The 23,111-nt window shown below is 48.5% G+C and overlaps 1 protein-coding gene across 6 annotated transcripts in view; it reads left to right on the top strand.

Moving 5' to 3' along the window:
• Positions 1 to 23,111, top strand: part of Liprin-gamma (liprin protein kazrin) — a 210,703-nt gene that overhangs the window by 134,493 nt on the left and 53,099 nt on the right. For all 6 annotated transcript variants that reach the window (XR_007601392.2, XR_008614131.1, XM_050186654.3 and 3 more), the window contains exon 2: positions 18,154 to 18,515. Coding sequence is in view for 4 of the 6 variants with exons in the window: in XM_050186654.3 (XP_050042611.1) it covers positions 18,154 to 18,515 (362 nt within the window). In the remaining 2 variants the exon portion in view is untranslated. The remainder of the gene's footprint in view (positions 1 to 18,153; positions 18,516 to 23,111) is intronic.

Raw genomic sequence — 23,111 nt, 5'->3', positions numbered from 1 at the left:
CGTTTACATGTACTAGATGCGACCACGATTCTCAACTATATAGTCTCGATCGGCAGGGACGAGATGACAAGAATTACATTTTATTATACTTTATATAATTTAGTGTACTTGTATAACTAATTACACTTTATGCCTTTCTTGAAACACTGCAACTTTTGGTGATGGAAACGCGTACTTAATGTGAGCCGCGGGGCCGTCTTGCTCGCCGGAAAGCAGGGCTACAAGCTGCAGCCGCTCGAGATGCTAGAGCGTAGTTTTCGTTGTGCTGGCATGCTTTCAATGTCCGTAATTTTTTTATGCGTCTTTTAAACAACTAATGCTTTCCACATCGGGCCACACACTCCCACGATGACGAGAATCACGCATGCATGGCTCTGGTGTCGTTGCTCTGGTGGTCAAGCTGACCTGCTACTCCAGGTTCACGGTGAAAAAAAATATTTAAGTCCGACAGATTACGTCGAAAACAAGCGCGCACAACAACGCACATTATATCTATTTACTATGCTAACTCTCGTTGCCGTTGTTAAGGGGATCCTTAAATATGGTTGCCCGGGCAACACGCATGCGCCCTTCTGCCAAGGTCCAAGGCGTTACAACAAAAAATCCCCATATCAATGATGTTGCGTTTATGTTGAATTCCATTTCTTTTCAATGTACTTTCTGTCGAGATTTAATTGCGTGCAACCATATTGCATCGTAATTTGCAAGGCTAGTGCAGTGGCTTACCGGCTGTGGTGTTTTGCTGCTGCATATGCGTTGCGAGTGCGATTTCCGGCTCCGGCTGCCGCATTTTGCATGCAAGATGCAGAAGTAACAAAAACAATATTCGTGTTCCTAGGTTTACGCGCCCGATAGAACATTTCGTGTCGTCAAAATTAAACCGGGACGTTCTATACTACGGCGCCTGCCTAATCTCCGAAAATTCGTTCTACAAATAGCGCACGGGTTTCTGATGGCGATGCTTGGACGTGCCGTGACGTCTGGTGTCCACCGCCAAAACAGGGTGAGAAGTGTGCCACCATTCCTAGCCATCCAGCCACACGAGTGAAGACGAGAGCGACGAAATTAATTTTCCAGACGACGTGGAGGGGGGGAAAAAAGAGGAAAAGAGAGAGAGAAGCGTTGAAGGCACCTTATGCTGACTCCGCGGGTCGACCGAGGCTGGTGTGTATGCGTGTATATATGCAAATGAAAGCTTTTCGCAAAACGCAGTCGTTGTCGCCTCCTTGCGTCTGTGTACCCACAATGCCACAGAGGACGGCGAACCCTTATGTCAAAAAAGCATCGCGTGAAATAACGCGCGCTAAGCCCGACACCGGCTCTGCGACGGAGCGAGCCGCGGACGCTGTTGATAAGAGGAGGACGGGGCCTGTCTAAAATGTCGTCGTCGTCCTCTCGGCCGTTCGTCTCACAAAGGAGTGCTCGCCGCTTTAGAGATGTACACTTGTCGCTGCGCCCGGGTCGACAGGCGTCCGTTTGCGAGACGACGCCGGACAAGGCCTTTCTCTGCTGTGCCACCCCCCCCCCCCCCCCTTCCGCCGTGGCAGCGGGCGGGCGCCCGGCCGTCGACAAACGGCCGAATTGGGGCCAATTTGAACGCTAACTCGAGAAGCGCGCGAGGAGACCCCCCTTGCTCGATTTTGTACTCGCTCACCGCTTCGTCCTTTTGTGTCCGCCTTCCACCCTTTCCTCCCCCCTCTCTCTCTCTATCGCTCTTTTGTTAACTTCATTTCCTTTCTTTTCTAAAGCTGTTCTACCCTTCTCCTACATCTTCTGAAAAACCTTCCATCCGTCTCATTCGGCTTCGTATATACCGCAAAGCCGAAGCGCCCTGTTCGCCGTCTTTCTTATTCGTTCGCTTTCGTGTTACGTCTGACCTTTGAAATGCCCTTTGTTTCCTTCGTTCACCTTCCTCTATTCATTTCTTCGCTCTTCGTTATCGACGAAAAAAAAGCTAAGTTTGGGGGTGGGGGGTGTTGGCGGGGGGGAGGGGAGTCCGTACGTTGGAGGCATTCGACGCACAGAGCTATCTTTCTCAAGTTTTCTACTTTTTCTTTTCTTTTCTTTAATCTTTGTCATTCCCCCCGCGTTATCTGGCTCTTCGGAAAGTCGGAAATGGTTTTGGCTCTTTTCACCCCGTCCGAACTCGTTCGCATCTTCGTTCGTTCTTTCTATTTCACCTTCTATTTCCTTTAACTTAGCCGGACTCTTTCGTTTTTTTTTTTTTTTTCAAGCATGTTGCTCCTGGTTTTATATACATGTCGAGTCTTAAGCGTTGCCCGGGCAACCGCGCCGTGCTTTTATCATGATTTTTTTTTCTTGTTATGGCGTTTCTCCGACCTCCGGATGCAGCCAAGCGCGTAGAAGGGTTATCTCTCCAGATGTCATTTCGTTTAAAGCGCCTCACACGACGATACGCACTGCGTCACTGCGTTACTTGGTATCCGAGCGCGCCGAAGGAACGGCTTGTCTGTTGAAAAAAAAAAAAAAAATGAGATACGTAGGGAAAGATTGGCTCAACGGTGGTTCGATAGCTTTTCTGCCGTTTGCGAGGGCACGCCTATAGTGCACGTTTCGTACGCGCTTTTATTCTTTAGCGTTTGGTGGTCTTTCGAAAGAGTGAGAGAGAGAAAGAGAGAGAGACTTAAAATCGAAAGACGCGCGGGAGGACTAGGCCCTTGTGACGTCGCCTACGCTGCGTTGGGACGTCTGTCACCTACTCTAACAAAAAACATGCGCATATTGTTTTGTTTTGTTTTTTGTCTCTTCCCTGCCCCAGCCGGTCGTCAGCTTCGCAGCGAAGGCGTGGTTGCATAGTCGGCGTCAAGAGTTTACAAAACTGCTTAATCTGATGAAGATTATCTTAGCCGGTGTATCTCTATATGGCATCCTGACCAGGTGCACCTTACTATAATGAATTAGAATCATCGCAGCGCAAGGCAGCGCGGTCTATTGCAGGTAACTAAATTTCCCTCTTTTGTGCCTCTCTAACATAAAATAAAAAACATCATCGGCTTCGTCCCGCTGCAGGCTATACGGAAGATGACTAACATTCTTCAATCAGCTGCATGACGCCCTAAACCATTACTCGGGCGCACTAATCAGACCTGAGAAGCGTACACTTCCGCGAAGTAATCACAAATACGCTAGGTCGAACCGCCATTCGTTGAACTTTAAAAAAGGCAGTTTTCGGTCCCTCGCTTAGGCCTTCGTGAAAGGAATCCTCTTCCTAGACACATAGCGGAAATTATTATTAAAGACAGCTCAACCTAGGCGAAACCGGAACGTACCTACCCCCAAAAGCTGCTTTGAGGCGAAAAATGCTTGGAACTAGAGAGATAAAGAGCCGAAGGAAAAGAATGCTCATGAAAGTATTGTCCCACTATAGGCAACAACAATCGGCAACATAAGCTTGGCGAAAGCCAACCTCTTCCGCCTGCCAGAGCAATCGTTTTCCTCGAAAAGATGACGCTGGCTCGCGCGCGCCGCCTGATTGAAACGAAACAACGCGATCATCGCTATCAGATCAGACGGAAGAAGACGAAGAAGAACGAGCGAAAGCGACAGGCTGGCGTAGGACGTCGCCGTCGTCATCGCACGGGGTAAACCGCCAACCGAGTACGGGGCAGCCTCTTTCTTCTCTTCCTGCTTGTCAGGATGCTGCTGCTACTGCTTGGGCGGCGAAGGAAGCGGCATTGTGCCCGATCCATTTTATTGACGCGACGAGAGGAGCCTCATTAACGGCGTGTAACATCATCGGGCGTGTCATTTATTTCCGAGCGCCGCCGCCGACAGCTCTCTCTCTCTTTCTCTCTCTCCTGAGCCGAAGGCGTTGCTCCCGCCTCCTACGAGTCTATATAGCTGCCTGCCCCTATAACAGCAAATAGGCTCACCCTTACGTTCCCGTTAGTTGCGTGCAGCGTCCAACACGGACGGGCCCCGTCCGCGCGAGACAAAGGGGAAAAAAAAAAAGGAACGGGATGTCTTAGTACGAGAAAGGCATGTGCGTGTAGTATATATCTCGTCAGTATCCTGTCAACGTCGCGCCTACGGAAAGCTGGTTTCGGCGAGGCTTAGTGTACGCGTCGGCGGTGTTCATTGAATCATGCGATCTGATCTCAGCGTCGTATACGACCTGAGGCGCCCGGTGATGCGTATGGCTTCCGCTCAGCGCAGTGGCTCCCCCCCCCCCTTTTTTTTTTTTTTTTTTTTTGACGCACGCGTGCTTCGCGAGTCAGATGTCTGACGGTAGCATATAAGCACGTATTCCTTTAGTGGACACCTTGGCGCGCAGATTTTTCAACCGTTGGCACCTCGTAATTGCGTATGCATGACTTATACCGAGACGAAACAGACATAAGCTAACGCATGCAGTAATGTTGGGTCGATTTCGAACTGCGCCGCTGTTGCAAATTATTTCAAGACTTTCTCGTGAAATCAGACCGCTCGAAAAGATGCGGTCCTCAGCATCCAGGACATTGAAATAAGTTTGAATTCGAGCTCGGAGTACGTGGTCGTATCTCTTCAGCGTGCACCTGTCAACTGTCAGAGACGTGCAGTCGCCCAGTGATGAAATGCGATGTCATTGCGGTGTCCGGTAACTATAGCGGACTATGCACCCAGTGTGGGGGGCGGGAACTAAACGCGCCGACCAATCCGCTGATGCAAGCGATGATCTTGCTCACAAGACACCGATGTTTCTGGTAATTTCGCGCCTGCGGTCGACTGTTCATAGGGGCCATGTAATGCGACATATAGAACATCCGAGTAGACTTCAACAAAGAGCATTTCCTGAAACTTAAAGGGGTACTGAAACAAAAATATTGAGTTCCGCTTTTCTTGCTTTATCAGATATAGCTGTCGTACCGATAACTATGCAGCTGTCGCATCTGAAGGGCTCGAACTCTCAAAAAATCACCAGTTATACCCCCCCCCCCTTTTTTTTTTAGGGTGGCCATTACTAAATTCCTGTAACTTGTCCTTCTAACATACTCTGTCCGATTATCCCGTTGTCCGAATCTTGCAACAAGATGATTACAATGCGGCTTCGACGAGGAATGCCACGTGACGTCCCCCACCCTCACTTCCATGGCGTATGCACATGTTGCCCTTGCAAACAAACCTTAGATCCAAAAATTTGGCGCGATTGTTGAATTGGTCCACTTAAAATATATCATAGTTCCTTATTTGTTGCACCGTCGAGGAATTGAGGCGTCCTATACCGTGATTACGCACTCTCTAAGAGCCATAGAAGCCAGACAAAAGCTTTGCGTCAGCTCTCCCTTCAGTTTCATCATTATGTTTCAGTGTTCGAGAGCGTTTTTCATTTCGTGATGGCGGTGACTGTAATGTGAAGAAGAAAAAAGGAACACTTCTGACAGGTACGGCGATTCTAAAGGAGTATTTCAGAAAGGCCACTTTGACAGTTTGGCCTGCGTTTTACCTGTGCTCATGTCTCTTATTTGGGTGCATCGATCTTTGGAGGCTGCCATGTTGAGTACTTCCCCTTTGAGTCAAGGCAGATACCTCGCTAAATTCATTGATCTCTTCTTAATTAATTTATTGTTATTGTTATTATTATTTTGTTCCCCAATCGCCATTTTGTTTTTAAGCTGACGAAACTTCCGTCTTTCATATTCATATTTTTACCCTGCGTGCTTTCATACTTATTCCTTTGGTACTTCTTTCGTTCACACTGGTTTATCCTCGGCGAGTGGCCCGCAGTGGATGTGTGGGGCTTTTCGTAGGGAGAAGGACGACGATAGCAAGCGACGCTGACAGGGGCCAGCGGGCATCAAACTTCACCTCGTACTATACCAAATGAAAATGCACACCAGCTTTTCCTACGTCTCCAATTGTCTCACCCAGCTGTCTCATGCGTGCTGTTTCTGTTAAACCGCAAGAATAATTCAGTGCCAAAGTTCAAGCAATCAGTTTGGCCATACCCTCGCCTGTATATGCGAAGCGGCTCCATGGGGGTATATATAAGGTTGTGTTGAAGTATGTCGTTGTGTCAATTTTGTCAACGAGTCTAGTTCATGTAGACTTCATCGCAGGCTGTTTACAGAGTGTGCCAGATACCGCTCTCAACAAAACGTGTCAAGTCATAAGTAGCCAGACTGTCTATTCGTAGCCGGTCCATGTACTGCCTGGCAGAAAACCATCCTTATAGCAGATTCTCTAAACAAATATTTCGTGCGAGAACGAAGCGTCCGAATGGTGCCAGCTCTCGCGACGGGATCCGTTCCCACCCACGCACTGCACCAAACTGGGCCGAAAACCTTATTGTACGGTGTTACCGATGGATCGGCTTTCTTTTTTCGGGCGCCGTAATATATTTATACACCGCTGGCCTGGGCGTGTGCACGAGCGTGTGCCGAGGCGGCGCTGATGGTCCCAAAAAGGAGCAAAGGGGAGAGAGAGAGAGAGAGAGAGAGTGTGTGTGTGTGTGTGTGTGTGTGTGTGTGTGTGTGTGTGTGTGTGTGTGTGTGTGTGTGTGTGTGTGTGTGTGTGTGTGTGTGTGTGTGTGTGTGTGTGTGTGTGTGTGGCGTAGACGAGACTTCTCCGGTGTGCAGCCGAGCAGCCGCCGCCGCCGTCGGGTCGCTGCAGGATCAAAGCGCAGATTCCGACGACCCGAGGCAGCCTGCAGACTAAGCAAACAGGGTTCGTGTGTCCCCCCCCCTCCCCCGCTGATGGATGTCAATTTGCGACAACAGTCGCTAGGGGGAACTCTGGCGCTTCGATCGCTCAGCCACCTTGAGAATGACGAGTTTATAGTGTAAATATGAAATTTGTTCGGGCTTGTGGAGTTCGGACATCCACCTGGCGTTATTGATTACGCTTCGTGTTTCTAAACTTCCAAGGAGTCATAATTTTTTTTTCTTTGTAAACGCGGCAGGGCAGGTATTTGCGCGCGTGCACAATCATTGCGGATTGGTGAATTTATGAGGCAGTATTTCGTTGAACGCGAACAATTTGAAAAGTATCAAAGCCGTTCGAAGACAGAAAGGGGAACTTTGGTTAAATACACGCGCTGCTGATCATTCCCACGCTTCCTGAACCACTATATAGTTGTAGCTCCCGTAGATACGAGCGCGAGAGTTAACGTTATGCGAAGAGGGACCGTATACGTGAGTTGCATGGACCTATAGATTTCCTATACGAGGATGATTTTTATTGGCAGCCCCGTCGAAAGGGGAGGGGGGAGGCGACAAAAAGTCATCTGTAGCCTGCTTGAGCTAATCAAGTATTACACAGAGTGTGTCAGCGAACACTTTCAAAATTTTTTTTAAAGGTTGCCTGTGGCATATAGCTCAATTCTCGTTTATGAGCCGGTCTACTCGAAGCGGCGGACACTACTTGCAGAAAAAATTGAAATGCAAAATTGGCTAATTAACAAGAATTCACTAATAAATTTTTAGCTAAGTATCTTAACCTGTATTGCAATTTACAAGTTCTAGCTGGTATATATATATATATATATATATATATATATATATATATATATATATATATACCAGTGCACACGTGGCAGTGAGTGAGTGAGTGAATAAACTTTTATTGGGTCCAGCAAAACGCGATAAAACGCGCGCCTGGCTAATCCCATCACGGGACTGACAGATCTAGCCTGCCAGCCCGTTCACGTGGTAGTAGACAGTTTTTGGCAGAGCGTCGCTTATACGCTTCTCCGCGTTCATATGTCACATGCTGAGGCACTGCATGGAACTGTCGTAGATTTCAAATTTTTTTTTTTCGATAAGCTGGTCTTCAAGAGATGAAAGCGACATCCTGTCAGCTTGTGTGCCGAACAACGAGGAAGCCAAGTGGACGCACCCACACGCTCCGCTCACGCCGGCAGCGCTCTACATGCGGGCATGAGCGGCTTTTCGCGCACACGCACACTATATGCCGTTCCCTTCGGGCGGCTGCGTGTCGATATGCTATAGAAGGCGCCGGTCCGAGTGAAGTGGACTGTAAAGCACCCAGCTAAACCCTTCTAATGCCGTTGAAGTCACAGTGATCGCGTACCTATAGGGCTAATCGACCATGCACAGGGAAGGAAGTATTGTGCATTAAAGGAAGGACGCCGCAAGGCAACTTCGCCCTCTTCGCATTCCGTCTCATTAGCCGAATGGGCTGCACGAAATTTAAGGCACACCGGGCTCTGCCTCGAACCTTTCGCGGCAGTACTGCAGTTCCTCCCGGACTTTCCCGACGCGAAGAAACTCTCCAGTGGAGCCTGCAGCTGCGCGTGTTGTTAGCACGATAGTGCGCTGCGCAATTAGTGAACTGGTCGATGGAGTTTCGAGCAACACCTGCGAAGAAGCCAATTGGTCGTGCATTTGACGAGAAGAGATGATCGCTCCCTATTGTACTGTATAATGTATTAATAATGTATTAACATTGCAACATGCGATCTGTGGGGCGGAGCGTTGCCTGGGTGAAAGAGGAGGTTTTCCATCCTAACTCAGGTCGTTTACGCGCAATTCTTTTTTCAGTTGAACTAGAAGTGTTGCATAATATGGTCCTGTTATCGTTTTGGCAATTTCTAGGTATTCTACAAAGATTTTTCCTCGTGAATCACAAGAGACAGTCGCCATGACCTTTTCCGGCTGTCCAAACAGTCTTTGCTTTTTTCTGGAGCACTTTCACTAGGCCCAGTCCATTGCTTTGACTGCTGTTTAGACTCTGGCGTGTAATGATGTATCCTCGTCTCGTCAACTGTCACAAATCACGCCAAAAGTCCCGCGGATTGCGATCGAGTATCGATAAACACTTCTTCGAGATGTCTGCGCTCATGCGCCTTTGGTCGATGTTCAGCAATCGTGGCACCCAACGTGCTCAGACCTTCTTCATGGGCAATTTCTCATGAAGAATATTGTGAACTTTCTCTGCCCAGATGCCTAAAATTTCAGCTATCTCATGTACCTTCAATCCACGGCCTTCCATGACAATTCCATGAATTTTCGATGTTATTTCTGGCACGGTGACCTCCACTGGACGCCCACGACGTGCTTCATCTTGCGTCGAGGTTCGGCCACGTTTGGATTCATTTATCCAGTAGTAAATGGCCTTCGGTCATGGTGCAGAGTCTCCATGAACGTCGCTCAACTCAGCTTTAATTTCGGCAGCCGTCCAGTCTTCTAATAAAAATGAAAATGTTTGATCACTGCTCGAAATTCACCTTTTTTCCATTTTGACGGGAATCACCGCACAGCTCAGCGCCAATGGCTGTCAGAAGCTTACTAACGGTTGGTAGCAGCGTGAACAAGTTCTATCGTCATATGAAGGGTGCTTCTCGCGCGCCACCTGGAAGAAAACAGAATTGTAGCGCCATCTCTTGTATGTTTACCATACTTATCAGACGACCCTCGTATAAGGGGAGAATTGACCAAAGTCGTTTCTTTCGTAAGAAAGTTATGTTTCTCGTCCGCTGGTGGCCGTCGATTATAATATGCTCGCCGTCACAGTTTACCGGCGCCGCGCGGTTACTGTGACTGTAGCGTGCGAATCGCCTCGCGACTGTGGGCCCCAGTTCTGTTTCCCCATAGCATCTCGACAGTGAGGATGCAGACAAGGAGCGCGGAAGTCTTGCATTACGGCTTCCTTTCTCTTGCCGTTCCTGCTCACGAACCATTACGACGACGACGACTTTCTGTCTTGCGAAACACCCGCTCCTTCGTCCGCCTCGTCTCCGTGTTGCGTAAGCTCAGCGCGGCAACGCACGAGGCCCAGTGCGTGCGTACGTCTCAGTTGTCTCTGCTTACGCGTGACCCACGGTTCCGCACGAATCTCAACCTCAATCGGCCCCCCTACTGTCTTTCTCTGCCTCTCGCTCATTTTCATTGTCTCCGACTCACTCTCTCTCCTTCCTCTCTCTCATGCTCATCGTTCGTATTCCTTTCACTCTTTCTCAGGCTCTGTCTTAGTTTTCTCCTTTCTCTCTTTCTATCTCTGAGATACCCACCTTTTCTCACATACCATGCGTTCAACGCGGAGACGGCCAACAGAAAAGACCCCCCCCTCCCCCTGCCATAGAAGCCTGATCTGGCTTCGCTTCCTTTCTATATCGCGGTCGTTCTCCCTTTCCATATCCTATTTAATCACTCAGTGTAGCGACAACTAGGGAAAGGCACCCCCCCCCCCCCCCCCCGAGTACGTCAGCCTCTTCTTTTGTGTCATCCGCGCGGAGAGCCAAAAGACCCGCAGGCGCCGGAAACGGAATTTCTTCCCGCTCCCCGCCTACCCGATCCGCGGAGCCTTTGCCCGCGCCTCACCGAGTACACAACGACTTCTCGCTGTTTTGCTTCTTTTTCTCCTTCTTCCGTTTCTAGAAGCGCCTCGCGGATCGCAGCCACACTTGCCCGCCTACACACACATACACACCTCTCTGCTCGCGTAGTCGATTGGGTTTTCGTCGCTTCGGTGCTTGATTCGAGCGAGGTCGCTTTGATCTCCGAGACTAGCTCGCGCTTCTCCCCGCTACGTGATTGGAAGCTGGAAGCGTATAGAAGAGTCCGCCGCTGCTGCTGCAGCACTGCTGTTGTTTGCCGTCTTTGAAAACGTTTTATCGCAGCCGCCTCGAGTGATCCCGCTGCTCTTCTTGTCGTTTCTATTGAAGGCTGAAATAATGAATGAATGAAAGGGAGGGAAGGACGCAGTAAGAAAGAAAGCTGGCGACACCTCCTGCCCCCGGGACCGCCCAACACTCTCCCGAGTCGCACAGCATTAGGAAAGGAACAAATTGGCGCTGAATGATGGATGTCACGTTTTTTAACTAGCGCCTACGGAGCGAGGATAAGGAGGGTATAGTCGTCGGAGAGAAGATGATTGTGAGGGTAAGGGGGGAAACGTGTATCCGAGTTTATGTTTAGAACTACGACGAAACAAGCAGGCAGTAATTCTATGCGAGAACGAGGCGGACAATGGGAGGCGAGCCACAGACAAAAAGCTTAATCGCTTGGGCGCAGTGGGACAAATGTACCGAAAGAAACGGGATCGCAGCGCGCGCGGCACAACGTCTGCTTCAGTGCTTGCGCGCTTCTCGTCTCTTTCTTTTCGCATAACTGGTCCCAACCGTTCTGTTATCGTTGAATAGCAGGTGGAACTAAAGCGTCACTGAAATTTTGTGCTCTATTTATAGGTGATCTTTTACCTAGCCTAACGCTACAGCTGCATTTAAACCTGAGCCTTTGTGCTGCATAGTTAATTAAGTCCCATCCATCTGCTGCCGTTAATGTACTACCCCGCCCTTCCCCCAACAGATGTTACCTCTTCCAACAACAGATGTCTTTAGGCTGCAGAAACTGGCTGGCCACTTGTTAAGCAACACAGCGCAAAAGCGCGGGCTTCAGGGCAGCTCGAGCGTGCATTCACATCGACAACGTTATCGTCTTCATCGCTCCTTCAAGAGCATTTTGACGTTATTGATTAGCTGCGACAATTTTTGTGTGTGTGTGCACTTTATATTTCTTTGTGCTCACATGCTGGCGCGCAGGTTGTTGTCATCGTCGATGAATTACCATATTTAACCTGAATAGCTGAAGAGGAAAGACCGTTAGCACTATAAAAAAAAATATTTTTTTTTTTCATTTGTGAGAAAGGAAGATTACTATATGGCAATATTTTGGGAGTCATTAGCGATGGCGCGCGCTTTAGCAGCTCGGTTTCAACAAGGTACACGAAACTGAATGCAGCAAATCGTACCACCCGCCGCGGTGGCTTAGCGGCTGTGGCGTTGCGCTACTATAAATAAGCACGAGGTCGCGGGATCGAATCCCGGCCGCGGCGGCTGCATGTCGATGAGAGCGAAATGCAAAAAAAAAAAAAGAAAAACGCCCTTGCCTTGCGCATTGGGGGCGCGTTAAAGATCCCCCTGGTGGTCAAAATTAATCCGGAGTCCACCGCTACGGCGTGCCTCGTATTCGAGTCGTGGTTTTCGAACGTAAAACCCGTGAATTCATTTATTGGGCGACTCGTACGAGTCATGGCCCGTACTCACAAAAGCGATAACCAACATGCACTAGAACTGTATGTAATTGCGATGTTGGTCGTACTGTTATACTGGCTAATGTTCGCAGTTACATGTCAAAAAAAGATACCATTGAAGCCATTCTCGAGGATAATAACACAGACATGGCCATTTTCACTGAGTCTTGGTTAACCCCTGACATAGATAGCATTGAGCTATTACATGCTGATTCCCCCTACACTGTTTACAGACGCGATAGGAGGGAACGAAGGGGTGGTGGCATTCTTGTCTTCACGAAAAACAGCATTCCTTGTTACCAGCTCCCTAACAGTTGTACTCACAAAATTCTTTGTGTGCACATATCCATGCCCACATGCACCTGCATTCTCATATCATGTTATCGCCCACCCGATTGTGACCCTTCCTTTATCGACGAACTTCACACTGTCATTTTAGATGCATCTTCTCTATTCCCGCGTGCTAACTATATTATTTGTGGTGATTTTAACTTTCCGGATATAAACTGGGACACTCTAACAGCATCATCCCGCCAGTCAAAAGATTTCCTTGATTTAGCCTTAAACTTCAACCTTACACAAACAGTAAATTTACCTACACGTGGCTCAAACACCCTTGACCTGGTCCTCACTTCCCAACCCGAATACATTCAGTCTATAGCATGTGTCAATGGGCTGAGTGATCACAGTATTGTACTTTTCAATTTGGAAATCCCAGTTCCAGTCAAACAGCTTTCAATAAAACTAATTCGGGACTACAAAAAAAGCTGACTTTTCCATAATTAACACTGAACTGAATATTTTTTTTGAATACCTCAAAGCAACTGCCTTCAGAAGGTCTGTTGATACAAACTGGCTGTTATACAAGCATAAGCTACTCAGCTTAATCAATAAGCACGTACCTCTTGTGTGTATTCGTGGTGTCATGGGAAAGCCTTGGTACACAAACCAACTGAAAAAACTAGCACAGAAGAAAAAGCGCCTTTTCAGAGTGGCAAAAAAATGTGGTTTCGCCCCTAAATGGAAGAAGTATTTCACCTGCCTGCACGAGTACAACAGCCTTCTGAAGCTTTCTAAGAAAAAAATTTTATCACCAGGATCTTCTCAATATCATCCGTGTAAACCCGAAAAAATTTTGGAAAATACTCGCACCAAATAGAAATCAGTCGCATAACATTACCATAACTAATCCTAATGGGTCCCATGTTCCAGTTGAAAAGCGTTCTGACGTCTTCAATTCATACTTCTCTTCCGTCTTCACTTGTGAATCTTCCACCAACATTCCTGTTTTACCAAGATTTTGCGGCACTGAAATGCCTCCCATTGATGTAACTGCTGAAGGAATCGCAAGCCTAATCAATAAACTTTACATATCTAGCTCCCCCGCACCTGACAACATACCGGTGAAGATACTAAAAGGCACTAACGTCATTTCTAGCCAGATATTACAAATCATTTTTACCCAGTCTATAAGCGAGGGTACTATTCCCAAAGACTGGAAACTAAGCAAAGTAACCCCCGTTTTTAAATCTGGTAAGCGCTCCGACCCATCCAACTATCGCCCGATCTCACATGTATTGCCTGTAAACTTTTAGAACACGTCATTTATTCCCAAATAGCTTCCCACCTCGACAGAAATTCTTTTTTCTTTAGCAAACAACATGGCTTTCGTCCAGGCTTATCATGCGAAACACAACTTTTCGAACTCACCACAGATCTCCACCTAAACTTAGATTCTTCATTTCAGACTGACGTAATTTACTTAGATTTTTCAAAGGCTTTCGACCGCGTCCCTCATCACCGACTAGTGTCCAAACTTTCATGCCTTCATCTCGACCCTCTAATCCTATCATGGATCATTTGCTTCCTGACAGATCGCCTCCAGTTCACCTGTGTTGGCGGTCGCTGTTCAGATACTACCAAAGTAATATCCGGTGTACCACAGGGATCCGTCCTCGGCCCACTCCTTTTTCTAATATACATTAACGACCTCCCAAGAGACATACCATCCACAATACGTCTATTCGCCGATGACTGTGTTATTTACCGTCGTGTCACTACTAACACTGACCAATCCATTCTGCAAAATGACCTAAATTTTATTGACAAGTGGTGCTCACGCTGGATGATGAAACTAAATGTCTCCAAATGCAAGTTAATGCATGTATCACGTAAACGCTCTACATCCAAATTTCTATACTCTTTGGGCTCTGTGAATTTATCCGAGGTCGACAGTTACCGCTACCTTGGCGTTATCATCACTAACAAACTAAATTGGTCGAACCACATCCAACAAATAACAGCCGATGCTTCAAGATCCCTTAACTATATTAAAAGATCCCTATCCTTGTCTCCTCCGTCGATTCGTAAACTAGCATATGAAATTTTCATCCGTACCAAGTTAGAATACGCGTCTGCAATTTGGAATCCACATCAAAAGTACTTGACTGACACTTTAGAAGCTACTCAAAATCGTGCCTCCCGCTTTATCTTATCGAATTATGACAACACTATCAGCGTTACTAACTTAAAGTTATCCATCGGTCTACCCCTTTTAGCATCAAGACGCATAATTTCGCAACTCTGCCTATTCCATAAATTGTACTATAACTTTCCTGACCTTCGTTCCTCACTTTTATTTCCACCCATTCGCTCATCACATCGTCTATTCAATTCTTTATGTATCCAACGCCTTCATGGTTCTACAAACGCTTTTAACAAATCCTTCCTTCCCTCTGCAATAGAACAATGGAACTCGCTCCCGGAATCCATTGTTGTAGAGCGAAACCCTTCGAAATTTCGAGAGTTACTAACCACCCATATTTGCAGCTAATTATGCAAAAACCTGTACTTTTTAGTGTCTTTTCAGTTGCTGCCTTTGTTTTTTTGCTTTGTACATGACTATTCATTCGATGTTTGTATTATTGTTTTGCCTCCCCCTTATGTAATACCCCAAATGAGGCCCTTAAGGGAATAATAAATGATGATGATGATGATGATAATTGGCGAAGGTGGCCTTCCAATGCCAAACAGCCCTTACGAAAGAAAATCCTTGTGAATATAATGGCCCCTGGTTTTTAATTACCCTGTGCAAAGGTTTGGGCCAGTTTGTATGAAAGCATGATGAAATGTGGCTAGAAGGCAACCGTGGACGAAGAGGAAAAAAAAACAACACCACAATCGCTTGCTCGCAAGGAGCCTCACGCTCGATGGGAAACAACAGCAACTCAAGGTTTATTTGAACTAAAACAAGTATTTAAAACCATGCAGCCCTAACGGAGCTTTAGCCAAAAATTGTACGAAAACCGTGCACTTAGTGCGTCGTATACCCTGCCCACTTCCGGGATAATGTGCAACGGTGCTATCTTTAATATTCGTTGTTGCGCTTCATCAGTATGTAGACCAAGCGGCGCTACGCCCATACGCCTTATCTCTAGGATCTCCAGGTTGCGAACGGTGGACGACCACAGCGGAATAGAACCGAGAGAAAGGGATTCCTGCATTATAACAAGCCCGTTTCTTTTTGCTGTGCCACCGCTTCGCAAAACTGGCATCCACGAACATACCAACGTGGCATCCACGAACGTACCCAAACAATGAGCAGATCAAACATTCACCGAGTTCGAGGCGCACGCGGCGTCGCCTTATCAGCGTGACCCTTTCCAACAGCGCGCCTGTCTGGCTCGGCCACCAATTTCGGGGAGCGCCAAGTCCATTACCATCATATCGGCCCACTCCGTACACAACGCAACCGGCGGCAGGCCCTCGTTGTGTACGGAAGGGCGGCGGCTTCTGGAAGTTGCTGGTGGGACAGGCGGGGGGGCCTTGGGCGTTTTATTGCCCGTTCGGCTGCGCCCTGCCTTCTTTCTCCTGGGGGAAGTCTTCGCGGTTTGTGGGTGGCTTTGGCCGTGCAAAGGCCCGGACCGACGGGCACTGAGTGGTGCGGTGGACTCGGGACGCTCGCGCGCGGTGGGTCGTAAAAAAGCGCGTAAAGAAGCGGCGAAAATAGGTCAATCGCGCGTGTCGCGCAGGCCGATTGCGCGTCGCTCGGCGGCAGTCGTGGCGGGGAATTTACGGTCCGCAGGCTTCTCCTCTGTACACCGCTTTCTGCGAGTGCACTAAACTGAGCTTCTCGAAGCTCCGAGCGTGTCCGTTCTTGTTCGATAAAGTAGCTTTCCTTTATTTTGAAGCGAGAGAGCACTTAAGATGGCTTGAGGCCGAGAACAGAAAACCGTAATGTTTTGCCATACAGACATTGGTTTTTTTTTTCTACCTTTATTTGTTTAGTTTCGTTTTCTGGCTTAACCACTCGCTGAGTAACCATTTATTGGTCAGACCATCAGTAAAATAGGCAGTTAGTGAATCGGCCAGTTGGTCGACGATTTATACCTCTAGAAGCAAAACACCGCGTGATCTCTCTCTATTTCTCTCTCTCTATGTGTGTGTGTTGACTTACCTGGTTACTTACTGAATGAAACTGTGTGATCAGCTTCTCAAATAGTTAATTGGTCAGCTAATGAATTACACTTTAATGGCGTGTGCACTGCGTTTATCATTGCATAGAACCTGTGTGGGGCGCATGTCCCCACTGCCCCTCCGGTTCCGGAGCCCCTGCCTATGTCCGTGGCTTCGAGTAAACTGTGATTCGGCTTCGCTCTGCACTTTGCCAGCCTCATGGTTAGATCAGATGGTATAGAGATCATCCCGGAAAGTGCGTCTATGGAACGTTCAGTACCCGAACCAGGTTGAATTTTTCAGCGAAACTCTTAGCCTCTAGTTGGTCCGAATTTCTCGTGGCATGCTCATCCAAAAACCAGTAGTTGAAAAAAAGAGGTTTGTGATTGAGTTTCCCCGTAACACCATGATGTTTTCTCGTATGTTCGAATTACAGTCGCATGCTACCATGTCTGTAGGTTGCGCGTGAGTCATACTTTACCAATTTTGTGGCACGGTTGAGTTTGAGAAAATCAATTAGTTCAATGACGCCTTTGCTCGAGGCGAAGGGTTTGCAATGATGAGGATGAATGAGGATGGACATCAAACGGGAGCCGGAAAAGGGCGTTCTCTTTCAGTTGCCGCGTAACAGAATTATCACACATCTGGTCGTGGCTCACGTGGCCGCTCTGCGAGACTGTTAGTTGCTACGGGCGCCTTTCGTCTTTGGCGTAATCGCTGCGAGGCATTGGCGGCGGGACATCGCCGCCGCGCGCTGTTTTCGCTTCTGGACAGGCTCTGCTCTGAGCTACCGTCGTTTCTGTCAAAGGAGTTGTTCTTCTTTGGGGGAGAGGTGTTTCTTGGACAGTGGCCATGTCGTTTCCTGTCGGCGGCTGATGGACGCGTGTGGCTTAATGTTCGACCAGCCTCGTTCTTGTAACAGCCAGGCCATCAAAAGTCATCACTAAAAAATTATGTAAATTGCCTCTTTCACATCAACGTAATCATTGTGCACATTGTATATACTCAGCATCATTTTATATATTGTTACAATTAGTTTATGTGTAAATGTGTGTTTCCGTGGGTCTACGTTGTTATATGTGAGTGGGGCCATATGAGCTCGGACATTTCTTTGAAGATGTGCCATGTATGTAATGCTTCGTACTTTGTATATATTATCGTCCTAGTGGAATTGTGCCGTCATTGTGATCCAAAGTACGTGTTCCTATCGTCTTTTGTTGAAATAAACATTTTCTAAAGAAAGACTGAAATATGTTTTCACGCATATTCGTATTACACTCCGAAGCTATCATGTCTGCAGATTGTGTGTAAGTCGTACTTTACGCATTTTCTGACTCAATTAATTTTAAATATTAATTTTGTTCAATAAGGCCCTTGGCGGACAGCCTAGAAGAACGAGGATATATGCTACACTTCCGAGCGTGCGCGCGTGACGTACGTCGGTTGTGGTGGCCGTGCTTGTCTAACCTCGTTTAACGTGGTTGGGGTGCTGTGACTTGTCTAAAGCCCACACCAGTTTCGCTGTACATCAACTTTGACTGGGTGGAATATAGCTGGACTTTTTTTTTTCATATGCAAAGCTTTCTTTCCGAGACACCTCTACGGTGTTTCCTTTGTAGCTTCGCGCTATGCCCATCGGGGGATGGCAACTTCCCTCTTTCACGTTCCGCACCGAGTGAGAGCTGTTCCCTTTTGCCTGTCCCTGCGCAGCCATCCAGTCCCTGGACTCCCTGAACGAGCAGATCGTGCGCTACGTCCTGAGATCGCCGGCAGGACCGGACGACAGCTTGGCCGGGGCACCTCAGCAGCGGCCCCAGCCAGAAGAACAGCCGCTGCAGGGAAAGAAGCAGCCGCAGCGCCCCCTTCCGGGCGCCAATACGCACGAGGCGGGCGTCGGACGGGCAGGCGAGGCGACCGGGACGCTCGTCGGCGGCGGCCATGAGCAGCAGGTGGCGCTGCAGTCCTCGATGGCGCTCATGCGCAGACTGCTGGTGGACGCCCAGGCCAAGTTCCGAAACATGATGGACGACAACAAGGCGCTCGCGTCTCGCATCGACGGCGACCTGCAACAGGTGCGTACAGTAGGGAAAGATTGTCTACGTTGAAGAGCTTGCTGTTCCGAAATCGGATCTAGAACCATGCAAATAAAGGAGATAACGATAACCTTACATAGGAAAAGATAGCGTAAATATTTCACAAGAAGCCTCATTACATATTGGGGGCAAGACATAAAGTTGCAAACATATACATCTTTACAAATACATGGGAGGTACTGGGACCGATACACAGAACGTTAACCAATATAGTGGGTGATGTAGAGTCGGCGCATGACCTACGAATAGAGACGAATCATGCTGAAGCGCAGATTTTAGAGTAAAGTACATAAAAAAGTCACTGACCTGGAACACTCATCACGACCTTCAATTCAGATGAAAAAAAAAATGGCCGACGATTACGCTTTTGGTAATGCGATCTTTGAGCGCAGCTGCTGCCTTATTTCAGCAACAGGCAACCGCATACAGAACAGGCAGTGCCGAACGGAGGCGGTTCTCTGTTTCGGATTGGGCAGCACACACCGTGATCCGCCGCTATCGAGCCGGCGCTCCGGCGGCGTGCCATCGCGCCATCTTATAGTTGGTCACCACCGCGGAGAGGGGGGGAGATTAGCAATTATTATTTAATGTTTCTTCTGAGATGGGATGAGGAAGCGGGGGGAGAACAGGGCTATTGAGTAGAGGTCACACACTCATTCACTCCTAGACAAGCCTCAATGTGGCCGCGCAAGGTTGGGTGGGGAAGTAGAAGTAAGGGGACGAAACGCTGTAACTGTCTTTCGAGTGACCGCAACGGCACTGCGCCAAGAAAGGGGAGGTATAGGGCAAGAGTGCAGGCGGGAAAAGGACAGCCAGGCGCAAGCACTTCCAGAGGCGACAAATGCCACTGAGGAACGCGCCACGCAAAGGGGGAAGCGAGAGACACGGCTGAGAGTATACAGCCACGCGGCGCGGAGACGGAGGAGCGCAGAGCCGTGGATCACGAGCGAGGTGGCAAGGAGTGCCCGCCGCCGGCACCGCGGCAGTGCCGCGACAGCGGGAGAAGGTACGGCGAGGGCGGAGTGGACGGTAGCGGCGAGAGTCACCGCAATGGCGCTGCGCGGAGGAAGGGGGCGAGAAGGTAGGCGAGAACACGTGATCCGGCTTTGGAGGGCAAGGGGAGAGCAAGGCTCGCGCCGTGCGCGAGAGATGGCGCAGGAACGCGCGCAGCTAGAGCAGCACGCTGGCTCCGCCTAAGGAGCTGGTTACAGCGAGGCATAACGGCGAGGCTGACGGCGACGCGAAACGTGCGGCGGGCGCCAAAGAGCTGCGCTCTAAAAAGGAGGTGCGTGCGCACGGGTTTTCGGACACGTAGTCACACTGCAGCCGCAGAAAGTATGCAGGTCGAAATCCTTTGATGCAGTCTTAGGCTCGCAGAGAGCAGTCGCCAGGGCTCGTGTCATTCCATCTCTGGTGAGCCGCTAGTGCTGTCCAGGGTTTCCCGAGTTATTCTAGTAAGGAAACTTCCCTTCAGTAGACAGATATTTGTGTTATCAATTTTGTACACTGTGACGTGTACAACCCCTCTGACTGAGGAGGACACAGGGATCCATTGCCCTAGCTTTACAAATCTAAGTGTTTGTTTGTTTGTTTGTTTGTTTGTTTGTTTGTTTGTTTGTTTGTTTGTTTGTTTGTTTGTTTGTTTGTTTGTTTTCGGAAGCGATGCGACCATCCGTTCGCACTGCTTCAGGTTCAGGACCAACTAGGAGTTTTCGAGCTTCGGGCTTATTGGTCAGTTTGGCACCTGGTGCGTTGTCAAAGAGTTTCTCCCACGCTGTAAATACGGATAAGTCCGCCTGCCATGACAGAGCACTTGCCAAAATACACCAACAGCGACTGGGCTGCTAAACACGAGGTGGCGGGATCGAATCCCGGCCACGGCGGCCGCATCTTGGTGGGTGCGAAATGCGAAAACACCCGTGTGCTTAGATTTAGGTGCGCGTTAAAGAACCTCAGATGGTCCAAATTTGCGGAGCCGCCCACTACGGCGTGCCTTATAATCAGAAATGGTTTTGGCACGTAAAACACCATAAGTTAACACCAACAGCGACGAGCGTCACCGGCTGTGTCAACAGGGAGCGTATTAAGGCTCCGCAATTGAAACCTGGTGACATAGTTGGTAAAGCTGGCAGGCGATGTCGAGGAGGGCAGATGTTGGCCTACGTGTTTGCCTGCTATGGGTGCGACGGGTGTAGTAACGTAAAGGGTGTACATAAAAGTGAATTAGTAGAAGTTTGTTTCTCAAGTAAATCTAATGAGCGGGGGGGGGGGGTTGTTTGCTACAACAACGGCACAAAATTCTAGGTACCATGACGGCAGACACGTCGGTAGCGTTACACCATTATATGAACCGTGTGAGTTACGGCGGTACGTGCAGGAAGTGTCAAGGGGCAAGAAATACTACAAATCGGTTTCGTACGTGATAACCTGCAAGCTCTTCAATAGCTATCCGTGCATGATTGCATGCAGCTCCCATAAACACAGAGAGAAAAAAATGTATAGCGGATCCTACGCACCTGTGGGAATCGATGCTAAGTGAAGCACTCGCACGCGCGCACGCACACGAGGTAACGCCGACGAGACCCCCCCCCCCCCCCCATGCCCTTGGACGACGAGACGAAGGACACAAACAAGCACTGTGAAAGCAACCTGACCGCCGACTACACATCAATCGGCTGTCAAGCTGCGTTTTCAGCCTGAACACAACCTCAAGGCCCCATGTACGAGTAAACGACGTTTTATACGAATTCCCTGAACATATGGAAGCCGACTTAGAGGTCCGGAACTAGCGCACATAGCACTTGACGCAAGACGAGACCCATTAAACGACGATGAGGGATCGCGAGCATTGCAAGAATCGCCGCACATTTCATACACAATTCTAAAGCGTATACCGAGCAGTACGTTCATAAGCATCGATATCTCGGAATCACGAGTTATATCCATTTGAAGAAACAGAAAATAATATTTCACTTCAAGCGAACGGAACGCGAGATGACGCGAAAAGCTGTCTGTTACCCAACGCACTCCAGCAGTACATCGGCGGTCTGGAAGGGATATGGCCGCCGCCACCCATGTTGCCTATTGCCGCGTACCTTTGCGGTACTCTGAATTTTTTTTCCCACCGACTCTAGTCTCGCGCTAATCGAAAGCATCCCCTGGGCAAGCTTCACACTCTATCAGGGACTACGTGCTCAAGCAAGACTTTATACATAGGAGGTCGTGCGAGACAAAGCACCGGCGCACGGTGGAAAACGGAAAGAGGCAGACAGCCTTCGCTTTAACAGTGTTTGACGAAGTTGGCTTCTCAACATTAAGAGCTTTTCAGGGGGAAAGCCCACTTTTCGTCGTAAGTAAGCGATAGCGTATATCGTGGAAATAGTTCCCCGCGCTCTACCGAGAATGTCGCCAGAATGACATGCTTCACAATTTAACAATTAACCGAGGCTCATACATACATACATACATACATACATACATACATACATACATACATACATACATACATACATACATACATACATACATACATACATACATACATACATACACACATACATACATACACACATACATACATACATACATACATACCGAAGCACAAGGGAAGACAACGCAGTGATGGTAGATGTGTTTATAAAAAAATCTTCGAAATGAAAGGAAGGAATTAGGACAAGAGTCCCGTCTATATCTCCCATTTGCTCCGCAAGCTCCCTCGTAGCAACCGCGACCGCATTAACAGACGTTCGCTTAGTGAGCGCTAACACTGTTCATTGCGTAATTTCATGACATAAGCGATTGGTCATTACAAGGGATACTGTCCTGCTATCAAAATTTGAGCCCTGTCACCAGCGGCGGGCCAATGAAAAAGTACTCGCACCTACGACGACTTTAGCGAATGCGGACTTTAGAGTGGGGCACCGGAATGCGGCGAAGATCAGGGTAAAAAAAAAAATATGTACGAGCAAATTCATTTGCGCGCATTAGGCTACAGAGACAGAGAGAAGGAAAGAGAGTGAGAGAAGTCATATGGGAAAGGCAAGAGAGGCTGAGGCTGCTTGGGTGTCTAGCATTGGAGAAATGGGACTAAAAGATGCGTAGACAGAGAGGCGGAAAGTTCACAAACACGTACGCATCTACACGCTGAAGCGTTCGTCGTTCAGTTCATCACAAGCGGTCGTATCAGGATCTCCAGAAACGCAGCTGCGGTTCCGTGGCTTTGTACATCGCGTAGACGGACGAGGCCACGGAAGATCGAACGGCCCCCCCCCCCCCCCCCTCCCTGCCCCTTTGCTGCCAGAGGAAAAGTTTCCAGTTTCGTGTCCGGAAAGTGCTAATTATTTGTTTATTAATTCTGCATAATCGGAACTCGTCGCAGCCGCTCTAGACGCGCAGCAGCACACACGAAGAACGCTGTCTCTCGAAGTCGCAGCTCGTGCAGCCTATTTAGCCTACGAGAGTTTCTTTCTTTTTTTGCTTTCTTCCTTTCTTGCACGCGTATTACGCTTCCTTCTCGGTCTGCTTCCCGCTCACCGCGTGCGTATACAGTAACGCGCCGCGCAACCGCTATCATTA

Source organism: Dermacentor andersoni, chromosome 3, assembly GCF_023375885.2.
Source record: "Dermacentor andersoni chromosome 3, qqDerAnde1_hic_scaffold, whole genome shotgun sequence".
In the NCBI taxonomy this organism is placed as follows: domain Eukaryota; kingdom Metazoa; phylum Arthropoda; class Arachnida; order Ixodida; family Ixodidae; genus Dermacentor; species Dermacentor andersoni.
Note: the sequence above shows the minus strand (reverse complement) of the source record. Positions and strands in the feature narration are given on the sequence as shown.